Source organism: Oncorhynchus kisutch, linkage group LG18 (assembly GCF_002021735.2).
Source record: "Oncorhynchus kisutch isolate 150728-3 linkage group LG18, Okis_V2, whole genome shotgun sequence".
NCBI lineage: Eukaryota > Metazoa > Chordata > Actinopteri > Salmoniformes > Salmonidae > Oncorhynchus > Oncorhynchus kisutch.
The window spans coordinates 42,876,972-42,890,935 of NC_034191.2; the positions used below are offsets into that span (position 1 = coordinate 42,876,972).

Below are 13,964 nucleotides of genomic sequence, written 5' to 3' on the forward strand. Positions count from 1 at the left end.
CTCCCAGGAAACCATTGTAACCATTATAATTAAACCACTGGCCCAACGCCTACCTCCGTTTCACCCACACCGTCACCAGACTCTGTGCGCACACCCAACTGCCGTCCACACACACAACAACTCTCAAGATATCATTACAGCTTAACAACAGACTCTAACCAGCTGTAATTGTCGACCCATTATCTCCACCGTGGCGACGTGAAGGAAGACGTTCTCTTTTTGCAATACTAACGCAATTCTCCTCTGTTTATAGACGCCGTAACAAAAACACTGATATGACTACCAACTGTTCAGTTGTATTGATGGATTGTCATGGATAACATTGTAGAGTTTTTAGGCAAGTTGTTTTTTTTTCCTTCAGGAGAACCAAAAGAGCCATTCCTGTAAGAGACGCGATTGTCAATGATCATCCACCACAACTCGAGCACATTCTTGAAACAGAGAGGGTGCGATTGATGTTGACGAACACTATGTTCCTCAACACACATTTACATAGTGTTTTTACCTTTGACCTCACACGGAGCATCACCAGCATTCATTTTAGACTCAACGGGAGATAGGATTCATTCAATCCCTCACACACTCCACACGGGGTAAAATATAGCATATCTCTCTGCAAACGCATAGAAACATAGATACACGGCATGTTTTTTGTTAAGATTTCACATTTATTTAGATCTCTGTTGCTTTTATAAACAGTCCTTGACAGTATCAGACCGCAAGTGAAACACTTCTGTCTCATTCGGCACCATTTAGGGTGTTTAGGGATAGTTTGTGATGGAAACAGAACAAAATGTACACAAAATTACCTTGCAAAAAAAAAAAACATTGTTAGACAAAATATACATTTAATTTCTCATACATTTGCTTGTAGGGTTGATCAGTGGCTGTGCATTTTATAGTTGATGCCCCAAATAAAGGGATACACACAGAGAGCATACAGACAGGCTTCTGAAAAATAAGAAGCAAATACAATTGGTTTCGTTGGCGATTCGCTCCGTTTATCATGAGGTTGCTGGAGAGGAGAACGAGCGCCAGTGAACTTAATATAGTTCTGTAATTACAAAATTGTAGTGATCAACAGCGGAGTGAAAACCTTGCGACTCTCACGGAAGGGTGAAAATCAAACGTTTCAAATGACAAAGAGAGGCATCAGAGCCTGTGCAGTCCAAAGGCCATTGCATGGCATCATTGGCACGACTCCAACAAAGTATTTGGGTTAAGCGTGATAAGTGCAATTTACAGTGGCACCACTCGATGACCTTGTGTTCCTCAATCTAATCTCCTCACTCCGGCAGAGTGAGACAACGCTCTCAACGGCTTACAGACTCCCATCAGTTGAGGAGTGGCTATTGGATGGAAACCGCCGAGTTCTCCAGTTAAAGTAGGTTGAGTGGAGATCAATGGGGGGGGGGGGGGGGGGGGGGGGGGGTGTATTGTTGAGAGCGCTCTTTAAGGTCTGACCATTAATGTGTATTGATGAGGAGCTCTTTTCTGTCTGGGGAGCCCAGTCCCTCACTGTGTGGTCTGCTGACAGTGGCAGCAGCTGTATCAACAGACACTTACAATGTAGCGCTGCAGCAGACAGACAGACACAACCTGGACTAGGGACCTCAGACGGTCATGTGGTTAAACACACACATAAATATGCACCCCCTAAACACACGCACACACACCAGGCTTAACCCTCCACCCCCTGGCTTTTACTGGCAATGACAGAGTGACCACCACCAGAGGACCATGGGGCCAGGTCATGCTGCTGACAGTGATGACTAGGGCCAGGTGGAATCGGTGGAAAAGTCCCTTATCAATACCCCTAAAGTCTTGTCTGTAAATGAAATTGGTACGATTGTAGATATGAAGGTATTGTAGCTGTATTCGTATCGTAGTGCCATTTGGTTTGAGTTTGAGTTGAATGCCATGTTAGTCCCTCAGTTTGTTTCCGTCTAGCTCTACCAATGAGATCTATCGGCTGTTTGATTACAGAGTCATGTGGATCGCATAAAAGATGTGAACGTATATCAGGTATGATGATACCTACTTTATGCAGCACATCATGATATAGTATTTAAATCTTTTTTTAAAGGGTGGCGTATAAGAGTACATCCCAGTCTTTTCCAGTTCATATAAAAGTCCTTATCGCTCCGAGTTCAACTCGCTCTTTGCTCCATTGCATTGTCAATCATGTTGATGGTTTTACTCCTTGATCTTCTGTGATAGCACTCTGCTCAAAGGTTAGAGTTCAGACCAGCTCAAGCAGACAGGGAGTGGTTGGAGCACAGTCCTGTCAGTCTCTTTGCAATCAACCAATCAGTGGATCTCCTCCAACTTGAGACACTCTCACTCCCCAGTTCATCCTCTCACTCCATTCATTTTGACTAGGGTTGCAGAATTCCCTGAACTTTTAATAAATTCCCTGGTTTTCCAGAAATCCTAATTGGAAGATTCTGGATTCCCTGCTGATTTCGGGAATCCTCCAAATGGGATTTCGGGAAAACCAGGGGATTTATTGAAAGTTCCCGGTATTTTGCAACCCTAATTTTGAAAACTTGGGGTCATCTGAGAGGAGCTAAGAAAGAAGTCCTTCAATCTATATGAACAACATAGGCTCATCTGAACACGTTTCCAGTCCCAGTTTCATAGTCCTAGTCGATATCCCTCTCCTCTTTCTCTCTCTACTGGATACAGACGTACTTCTTCCACCACGACTTGGACAGTGTCTTCATCTTATCGGCCGTGCTGCGCACCTTCCTCTCCCGCCGCGCCCTCCTATCGGCGTGCTTCATCCCCACGGCGATGGCCGCGTCAAACACCTCCTTCAGGTTCTTCTGGGTGAGCGCCGAGCACTCCACGTATGCAACGGCGCCCACTTTGTCCGCCAGGGCGCGGGCGTCCACCTCGGCCACGGGCCTCTCCCTCCGCCGGGCCAGCTCGATCAGTACCTTGACGTCCTCGCGCAGGTCACACTGGGTTCCCACCAGCAGCATGGGCGTGAGCGGGCAGCGCCGGCGGATCTCTGGGACCCACTTCTCCCAGACGTTCTGGAAGGAGGCAGGGCTGACCACGCTGAAGCAGAGGAGGAGGGCGTCGGTGCGCGAGTAGCAGAAGTGACGGAGCTTATCAAATTCATCCTGAGGAGAGAGAGAGAGAAAGATGATGTTATATAAAATCCATCAAGGTCTAATCCCTAGGTAGTAGAGTTTTACCAACTCCACTGTCTGATGTATTTCACTTCAAGGTTCACACACAAACAAACCAGCTTCACACCAACACATTGCAGTAATCACTTTATAGGTCAATGCAAAACAAGCAGACAGAATGTCAGTGGAAATAAATGGTGGTGATAATCTCTCCATAACAAACCGTGTGAGAGAAGTCTGTTTATGTTGAGCAGTAACCTCCTCTTTCATTATCACACTGATCTCCCAAATGAACACCGTGGACCACAGAGCCTTGGGTAACAAGGGCCTCTCACATCCTTGATTACACAGATTAAGGCTGGCAGAAACTTGACACAAATCCCTCTCTCTTTAACCCTTTTCAGAAGCCTGACAGGGAAAGGTACTTTTTTAATTATTCAGTAGCCTCTGAGTGGAATAGTCTTTTCCCACACTTTTCTTTTCCAAATCATACTTTCAAATTTAGTGTTTGAAAACTGAGGTGACGGCGCAGAGATATTGGCTAACATACAAAATGCATCAATCTTGCTGAGCGGGGAGTGACTTTTTTTAATTAACAAGGTAATTCTCAGGAAACCAGTTATAAAATGTCTGTAGCAAATTGAGTTACATAACCATGATGCATCTGCAGAAATCAACTATCATTCTGCAAAAATCAACTATCATTCTGAGGACTAAGATGTTTTGTTTTTGGAAACATGTCTTATTATAAAATACATTTTTAATTTCTGCCAGATTTTTAAAATTTAATTCACCCCAATTCCACATTACCGAAATGCGTCCAGATGAAATTTTTTGGGGTAATTTTATTTAAAAAAATATTTTGAAAAACCTAACTTATTTGAATAAAACAAAATATGTTGTTGTAGTTTGTCAATAAATCATAAAAATTGTATACTAGTTGAAAGTTTACATTAAAGTATAATATTTATTACATACAAACAGTGTCTCATTACCGTACCACTTTTTCCAAGTTCCTGTAAAAACTACAATCAGTTTTGAATAAATAACGTTTTATTCACCCATGGTGGATCATCTAGAGGAGTGGTACTTAGCTGAGCACAAGTTAAGTTTATGTATTTGCTTATATGCTTTCATAAAAGGTTATTATTCTCAAACACTCCCTTTACCCCTCTTGGCTTTCTCATTATCGAAATGGTTAAAGAGCTCAAATTGTATAATTTCATTAGACATATTTTTATTTTCAGTGTTATGTTTAACTACCCTTTATTTACATTAGGGGGAGCAATGTAAAACATTTTTTATTAGAAATATAGATTTGTTTATTACTTTTTGGAACTTTGAAAACTGTTACGGTAATGAGAATTTTGTGAATTTGTTGGTAAAATGCATATCTGATCAAACAACATAATAATTATGCAATAGATAAGTACAGATCCTAATCTCAGTGATTCAAGAAGGCATTTCGTGAAAAATGTTTATATATATTTTTTTTTACAGTTTTATGAGAATGACCTAACAGCCATAGCAGCAGTTGCTATCGTATATCTCAGGGTGCGGTATCTGTTCTCCTGCTATGAAAGTGCATATATGTACAGTAAGTGTTTGTTGACTTTGCATGTGTTTGCCCCAGCTTTCTGTGGCTGTGAGAGTGGAGGATTTAGAAGTTGTGTACAAAGTAAACAGATCCATTGTGATTGTGTTTACAGTACTGGCAGTGCCCTGCGGTGCTATTGAACTTCACTTTTTATATATATATAAATATATGGCACTCAACTTGTACTGCACTGACTCAGATGACTGATGATTGGCTAAAATAAACGGCTAATAAGATGATAGTTGGAGCTGTATTGTTAGATTTCAGTGCAGCCTTTGGTGTTATTGATCATAATTTGTTATTGAAAAAAACTCACTTGTTATGGCTTTACATCACCTGCTGTCACATGGTTGGAGAGTTACTTATCCAATAGAACTTAGCGAGTATTCTTCAATGGAAGATTCTCTAACATCAGATATGTGCAGTGCGGTATACCTCAGGGCAGTTGACTTGGGCCACTGCTCTTCTCTATTTCTACAAATGATTTGCCACTTGTCTTACAAGAAGTTAAAATGACTATGTATGCTGATGATTGCACCCTCTAAACATCAGCACCTACGGCCAGTGAGCTCACTGAGACTCTTAATAAGGACTTACCTTATTGTCAGAATGGGTGATTTAACAATAAACTGGTCTTAAATACATCTAAAACCAAAAGTAACACATTTGGTTAAAGGCATTCTCTTAGACCTAAACCTCAACTGGAGTGGTGCATAAACCTGAACTCCTAGGAGTAACATTGGATGATCAGTTGTCATTGTCAAGTCATATTGACAAAATTGTAGTGAAGATGGGAAGAGGAATGTCTCTTGTAAAAAGATGTTCTGCGTTTTTGACACAAATATCAACTATACTAGTTGTTCAGGCTTTGATTCTTGTCCCATCTTGATTACTGTCCGGTAATATGGTTAGGTGATGCAAAGAAGCTGCAGCATTCTCAAAACAAAGCAGCACGCCTTGCCCTTAAGTGCACACACAGAACTAACAGTTGAAGTTGGAAGTTTACATACACTTAGGTTGGAATCATTAAAACTTGTTTTTCAACCACTCCACAAATTCTTTGTTAACAAACTATAGTTTTGGCAAGTTGGTTGGGACATCTACTTTGTGCAAGTCATTTTTCCAACAATTGTTTACAGACAGATTATTTCATTTATAATTCACTGTATCACAATTCCAGTGGGTCAGAAGTTTACATACAATAAGTTGACTGTTCCTTTAAACAGCTTGGAACATTCCCGAGAATGATGTCATGGCTTTAGAAGCTTCTGATAGGCTAATCGACATAATTTGAGTCAATTGGAGGTGTACCTGTGGAAGTATTTCAAGTCCTACCTTCAAACTCGGTACCACTTTGCTTGACATCAAGGAAAAATCAAAAGAAATCAGCCAAGACCTTAGCATTTTTTTTGGAGACCTCCACAAGTCTGGTTCATCCTTGAGAGCAATTTCCAAATGCCTGAAGGTACCACGTTCATCTGTACAAACAATAGTACGCAAGTATAAACACCATGGGACCACGCAGCCGTCATACCGCTCAGGAAGGAGACGCGTTCTGACTCCTAGAGATAAAAGTACATTGGTGCCGAAAAGTGCAAATCAATCACAGAACAACAGCAAAGGACCTTCTTGAAGATGCTGGAGGAAACAGGTACAAAAGTATCTATATCCACAGTAAAACGAGTCCTATATCGACATAACCTGAGAGGCCGCTGAGCAAGGAAGAAGCCACGCCATAAAAAGCCAGACTACAGTTTGCAACTGCACATGGGGACAAAGATTGTACATTTTGGAGAAATGTCCTCTGGTCTGATGAAACAAAAATAGAACTGTTTGGCCATAATGACCATCGTTATGTTTGGAGGAAAAAAGGAGAGGCTTGCAAGCCGAAGAATACCATCCCAACCTTGAAGCATGGGGGTGGCAACATCATGTTGTGGGGGTTTGCTGCAGGAGGGGATGGTGCACTTCACAACATAGATTGCTTCATGAGGGAGGAAAAGTATGTGGATATTTTGAAGCAACTTCTCAAGACATCAGTCAGGAAGTTAAAGCTTGGTTGCAAATGGGTCTTCCAAATGCACAATGACCCCAAGCATACTTCCAAAGTTGTGGCAAAATGGCTTAAGGACAACAAAGTCAAGGTATTGGAGTGGCCATCACAAAGCCCTGACCTCAATTCTATAGAAAATGTGTGGCCAAAACTGAAAAAGTGTGTGCGAGCGAGGAGGTCTACAAACCTGACTCAGTTACACCAGCTCTGTCAGGAGGAATGGGCCAAAATTCACCCAACTTATTATAGGAAGCTTGTGGAAGGCTACCCGAAATGTTTGACCCAAGTCAAACAATTTAAAGCCAAATACTAATTGAGTGTATGTAAACTTCTGACCCACTGGGAATGTGATGAAAGAAATACAAGCTGAAATAAATCATTCTCTCTACTATTATTTTGACATTTCACATTCTTAAAATAAAGTGGTGACCCTAACTGACCTAAGACAGGGAATTTTTACTAGGATTAAACGTCAGGAATTTTGAAAAACTGAATTGAAATGTATTTGGCTAAGGTATATGTAAACTTCTGACTTCAACTGTACATGAACAACATGCATGATAGTCTTTCATGGTTGAGGGTTGAGGAGAAATGTACTAATTCTCTGCTAGTCTTTTTAAGAAACATTTGTGTGTTGAAAATGCCTAACCACTTGTAAAATCTATTTGCATACACTTCAAACAGACATAGATACCCCACGAGACACGCCACTATGTGATTCTTCACGGTACCCAAACCAAAACCAGATTTAATGCGTCACTCATGTCATCGTGGAATGCTCTGCCACAAGAGGTTACTCAAGTGTGTAAATAGTAAATTTGTTGTCTCTTGGTGTCTCTCCTATAAAAAAAATATATATATATTAAATTTAATGTAATATGTTACGTTGTTCTTGTCTTTTACTGTTCTGTACTTTGTCATGTATTCATATGTTATATGTGGACCCCAGGAAGAGTAGCTGCTGCATGTGCAGTAGCTAACGGGGATCCTAATAAACTAAACTATGATCTCTGGGCTGGGTTGTAGCTATAGAAGTGAAATTACGACACCACCCATGCCCAGAGAGAAAACACCAGGGCTTTCACAACCTGTTCTCTTTCTAGAACAATCTAACCATGTTAAAAAGGCATAGCATGACGCTCAGAGCTCAGGCGCACAACTCTCAGTTACACCAACCGCGCCTGCCTATGCCTGCAGAACTACAGAGAAAGGGGGCGGGGGGAAAAGAGGAAGAGAGCAGAACAATATATATTTTTTTAAACATGCATTAACAGCTACTTTCTGCGATTGCGTCGTCTCCCTCCCTCCTAGCGGTTGCCTCACAATGTGGCTTCAACCCAGATCTGTTCTGTTCTAATGAGTTCCCGCCGTTCTAACGCCTCTAACCATTCCCAAATCCCCCCTCCCAACCCCCATCCCCAAAAGCTATGCCAATGGATTTGCCTGGATCCCACTTCAGATGTAGAGTGGCAGCAAAGCCCAGGAATTCATTTCTCTCTAGGGGGGGGGGGTGTTAGAGAGACATTCTCAGGAGAATCAGCGGGCCCCACAGCTGCCCCAGAGTAGTGGTAGAGCCTGGGAAATAAGACGGTGCCCCAGAATGCTGCCTTGAGCAATACCCACCAGCAAAGACGACATGCAAGACAAAAGCCAACACCGTCTCTGACTCTAAAATCATGTAACATGTATGAGAACCAAGCAGAAGAAGGAGAATGGCCGTTGGGGAAGTTCAGTGGTGCTCAGCATAATTTTTCCTCTGGGCATACATGCCTGTGACAGAGAGCAGTGAACGCAGCACCAATTGGTTGAAGCATACTGTGTGTAGTATGTGGAGTGTTGCTAGGGTTCTCACCTGTCCAGCAGTGTCACAGAGCTGTAGCCTCACAGGGTGTCCATCCACCTGCACCACCGCTGTTGGGGGGGGGGAGCGAGTGAGAGAGAGAGAGCGAGAGAGAGGTAGAGAGAGAGGTAGAGAGAGAGAGAGAGAGTGAGAGAGAGAGAAAAAATAATCAGCGCGGGGCTATAGTCCCATCTGCCTCCACATTACTCCACCTGACACTTTAAACAAACATACACACACACACAGAAAGGAAGAGACCCCTGGCAGATGAGAGGCCCGCCCACCAAAAATATCCCTCTGGGAAAAACAAAGGCAAGCCGGTTTGACGTACTTCATACCCCCTGGACACAGTGAACAGAAAGCTTACCCATCCCCCCCCCTAACTCAGAGTGGCGGTCTTGTCTCGCCCACCCACTCGCCCAGTTAAAGTAAAGGCAATAACTTCTCTCTTTCATACCATATTCTGTTCTTTCAAGATTTGAAAGCCCTGCCAAGCTGTCTACAGAGGAAACCAAAGCGGATTTGTTTGTTTAGTGACTCTCCCAATAGCTCTCTCCAGATTGGAAGAGTGCTATGAGTCATGTCACTAGCAGTTTCATTATAGGCCATGTTTCAAAAGAGCCCAATGTGGTGAAGCTTATGGAAGTGTTTACAAGGCGCCCAGGATATATGGTCACATCACCTGATCAAAGAGCTGTGGGGACTAGTCCGCAGCAGCATCGGACTACTCCTCATTAAACCCAGCGCCTATTGTGCAATCATTCCCCAATCCCTGACATATGATCTGCCTCGTATTCTACTTGGGCCCAAAACTCTCTGCCCTCCCTCTCTCTCTCTCTCCATCCCTTCCTCCCTCTATTTCCTCTACCCCAAGTGTCACCTGTGGAATTGCATAACTGCCCAGAAACCAGCTTTCAAAAGAGGGCTCTGATTCCAGGAACGGGTAAATGACATCATCAAATGGGGCCCCAAACTGCACAATCCCTCTCTGTCATGAGAGAGAAAGACAATCTCTGCTCAGAGCCATTGCAACAGATGTGTCCATTCCATCATAGCAGAGAGACGGCTTTCAGGTCAAAGCTGACAACAATGGCCAGAGTTGTGCAATCCAAAACCATGCCTGCCTGCTGAGAAGCATGTTCAACAAGAATGTTCTGTTCATTTTAGGCCTTATAACTTGGATTTCTGGGGGTGGTGGGAGAGGGATGAATACTAAGGGTATTCGTGTGTATACGCCTATTAAAATATGTAATAGTCTCATTCAAAACCTTCCATAGCGGTTGGCATAAGTATAATTAGGTGTTTAGAATGATAGAATGGTTATAATAGATGTATATTCCTGATAAACGGATAGGTAAGGGCAGCTGTGTCTATCATTTTGAATGGACATAAAGACGGTGTCACATTTTCCTAATCAAGCCTTCCCTAGACTCCTAAAGTTATCATGTCATGCAAGTTTAGATTCATTCAGACATTGCGTTTTGGTGGAGGTTTCCTGAGATCAAAGTTTAATGCGTTAACTTCAAAAGGAAGAATAGGCCTCTCCTGAGATAATGACGCGCTAACGTCAGTGTGTGCGGGCGGGCGTTGTCATCACTTGCCAACTGAGGTTAGTTTCAACAAGTATTCCGTTTAAGTTTTCAACCATTCGGTACGTCAGACAAACATTTGCTGGTGGCTACGTTTTGGAAAATGGAATTCTGCCAACTGGAAATTACAACAGGCCCGGGCGTATAAAATGACCAGGGCGCATAATTTGTGTGCAATAATACAAATATCTGCAGACAGACGGTCGTTGCTGTTAGCCTCGAGGGCAGCAAAATGACACAAGAAAAGTTAGGTGATTCGTTCCGCAGAATGAGTGGCTGCAAGACAGAGCCAGCACATTTCCCCGTTACAATATAACAGATGTCCACTATGGTCAATTAAGGCTTTGTTACAATGTAGCAATGTGCAATATATGGGTGTTGGCCCATAGTCAAAATCAAAACGTAGCAATGTGCAACAGAAAACATGTTTTATGTTTATTTTATCTGGCTGGGAAGTTGCAGATTTGATGTCTGTAGGAGACTAATCTATGATTATTTATTTTTTCCAAGAATAGTGCCACAATAAATGGTTTTAACTGGCTCACCTGAAAAGTCATCAAACGCAGTGGGGACGTACTTCGTTGGATAGCCATTCGTTGTGTAGCTGACAACTAGGCTGGTCTTCCCAACCGCTCCATCGCCGAGCAGTACGCACTTCAACACCCGCTCCTGAGCCTCGAGTGGCCGGGTCGTTTTGGGTTTGTGCGGCGGCACTGGAGGAGCCATGGCCTGGTTATAATCCATTGGAACTGGAGGTGACATCCAGCACTGGTTACGAACACCTTTTCCTTACTCCAGTAGGAGCAAATAAAGAGAGCACCATGAAAATGTGTTCTGTAGCCTATAATATATTTGTCAATTAGACAGGTTGGTCTATAGCCGTTTTTAAAAAATTTGTTAGAATTCAAGGCAGTAGTCTTGTGCTCTCCAAATAACTAATACTCAGTATGTGTAAAAGGTTTAAAACAGGCACTTCTCTCAGGTTTTGAATACTCCAATCTGTTACACGTTGGAGGAGGGTCTGCTTTATAAGTTCAAGCATGATTTGACTATTCCCTCCCCTCTTCCACCACTGCGCTTTGAAAGGAAGCGAGTTGATGGGCACGCCTTCTGTCAGTGGCAAAATGAAACATATTCATGTTCCTGTAGGTTTATGTACTGCAGGGGTCCCCAATTACATTCAGCCCTGGGCAGATTTTTCCTTGAGCGGATGGTCGGGACCTGAACATAGTTATAAATAAATTGGGAACAGATTTCCTAAATTAAAATAACTTTGTGCTGATTTAATGAGGATTTTAGTCTTTTATGTCCAACAGCGAAAATGATCAAATATATATATATATATATGTTTTTCTGCTCAGAATTGGAGAACCCTGGTGTTCTGTCTTCAAATGTCGTATATTGAACACCTCACATAATTAATAGACATGCATTGTGTAGCCCACCATTCCCTGTTCCTATTCATTTTAGAATAACACGAAGAGAAACACTTGAAAGGCAACCTTTGGAGAACTTTGACATGCAATTGCCCCTTTGGGAATTTACCTGCTAACTATTTCAAAGGAGGGCCAGTAACTCAAAACATAATTCTACAAAAAAATGTTGGCCCTACCCTTCAAATGTTCATGGCTAATTGGCGTTGTCAAGCAGCTAGTTGTGAAAGGAGACATTTCTTTGACACCCTACCTACTCAACATGTTTGACAGTGAGTGTGGCACACCTTTGACAGATTTAGGCTGATACAATATTATTTCAATGGCCAACATTGAGAACAGATTCAACAGAAAGACAAACGCCTATGTGCCTACAAACTAGGCCTAATACACATTAATAACACCTCATTTGAGGTCAGGGCATGTCGAGACTTGTCAAGGTAAGCCCAGTTTAAAAGGCCCAATATCCTTCTGTCACTTGCCAACCTTTAAATAAAGTACAAACTGAAACTCCAGTGAGGCCCATGGTCGAGTGTGGACTAGGCCCATAAATTATGTCGCCTACAGCGCTATATTTGAGCCTTGAGCAGGCAGTACTGCATTTGCCGTCGATTCCGTCATTTCTGTTTAATTTTACCATTGGGGTTTCCCTTTACCAATTCTAAAGATATCTCAGCCTCGTGGATCTCTGCATATTCAATTCTGCAGAGTCACTGTCAAGGCGCCAATCAAGGCGACTTCACAGTAATCCCAACTGGCTGTCCATCAAGTGTAAGTGTCGTGTTCAAAACATCAATCAAAATGGAGTGACAGCCTCACGATGAATCTGTGACACAGTATGACTGTTGCAGTACATGCGTTAGCTTTTGTCGCCTCCCTGTGGTAAAAAAAAGCTAGTCATCAAAATGCTCTACCTCTTTTTCTTTCCTTTTAGTTGAGCTTTAAAACGTTTACATTAAAAAATTCAGTCTTCTCTCTCTCACACACACACGCACACGCACACACACACACACACACACACGGTGGTGTGAAAAGCAGAAAGGAATCAAACACTAGACTCCCGTCAAAATGTTGATTTATTTTTCAAGATTTTGCCTAATATATATATATATATATATATATTATTGCAAGATTCAACGTTTGGAGACCCATTTGTTTTTTGATCATACAAAATTATTCATGTTGGTCTATGCATAATACAAGTAATGACATTTCATTTGAGGTTTGTTAAGACTTGCTCTCGTGTCCTTGCCTCTTCTAAGGGGTCGTGTAATAAAGTCTTCCTGCGAACCATAACCCATCTCACCACTCATCTTCCAATTCACCATCTACCAATCTACCAAGGGTTCAGGTCTGTCGTGGGCTTCTGGCATCCCTAGTCCTGTCTAGTGAGATCAGTGCAACATACTATAGGAGGGAGGGAGACATCAAGTGTTGGCGAACAGGCCAGATCATCTAACCATGTCCTGGGATAAAGTTAATTCTAACTCTTACAATTAAGAGTTGTGGCACACAGTCAAAACATACCATAATAATAAGGCAGAGGGAAATGTACCCTTCAAAAACAGGTCTCAGGTTATTACTAAAGCACACTGCCAGGCTGTGGTGAGGACCCGAAGGCAATAGATGTAAGGAGGTGGGAATTTCTGTGGCGGCATAATCTGAAGTGTTTCTTTGTACTGAAATGGTAGTGATGACGATGATGATTGTAAATGATTGTGAAATGACTCAAAAAAAAAAAGCCTTGGTTTCAGTCTGACGTGAATGGCCTGTTCCAGAAGACGTCTAGGAGCAGTTATCTAGCTAGTCATTCATTCCCTGACGATTCTCCAACGGAATTGTTCCACTGCTCTATGTTCGCCACATACTTCGCACTGAGACCGCCGTCGTTTAAGTCGTTTGTTGGGACGTTTGGTTAGCCAGGCAAAGTCATTCAGTTCATGCACTAATGGGACTGTTGATAGAAAGGCACCCATTGAGTCATCGCTCTCAGAACACCCTTTCAGGCTAGACGTAATCTCAGAAACCCCAAAACTAAAACAGAAACCCCAAAACTGCGTCAGATGCTCATTTAGGTTCTTGGGTGAGATGTATGAGAAAAAGATACTAACAAGATAAGTCTCCAAACCCCCTAAACCGAAACTCTCAGCCCAAACATGGGCCAAATGTTCCCTCCCCTTCTGAAATTTGAAAGACACAAACACCTGTGAAATCTTGATTTGTCAGGTGATATAAAAAAAAAAATCAAAATCGGCACACTGGAGCAAAGTTCCTCGTTTGTCGTCGCATTCCAAAGTCTGTTGGCAGACTCA

General features: G+C 42.4%; 1 protein-coding gene across 1 annotated transcript; it reads right to left on the minus strand.

Moving 5' to 3' along the window:
- Nucleotides 1-647: 647 nt before the first annotated feature.
- Nucleotides 648-11,222, minus strand: LOC109908831 (rho-related GTP-binding protein RhoU-like). Its single transcript, XM_020507554.2, has 3 exons — nucleotides 10,765-11,222; nucleotides 8,643-8,701; nucleotides 648-3,131 (listed from the first exon to the last, which is right to left on the minus strand). The coding sequence occupies exons 1-3, from the start codon at nucleotides 10,979-10,981 to the stop codon at nucleotides 2,676-2,678; spliced, it is 732 nt and encodes a 243-aa protein (XP_020363143.1). The 5' UTR covers nucleotides 10,982-11,222; the 3' UTR covers nucleotides 648-2,675.
- Between the last annotated feature and the right edge of the window lie 2,742 nt (nucleotides 11,223-13,964).

Bases quoted from the DNA above. Each gene is read 5' to 3' on its own strand.
- LOC109908831 (XM_020507554.2), bottom strand. From the start codon at position 10,981: ATGTCACCTCCAGTTCCAATGGATTATAACCAGGCCATGGCTCCTCCA. The intron at 8,702-10,764 runs GTGAGCCAGTTA...CCCCCCCAACAG, and splicing joins TGCGTTTGATGACTTTTCAG to CGGTGGTGCAGGTGGATGGA. The intron at 3,132-8,642 runs GTGAGAACCCTA...CTCTCTCCTCAG, and splicing joins TCTGTGACACTGCTGGACAG to GATGAATTTGATAAGCTCCG.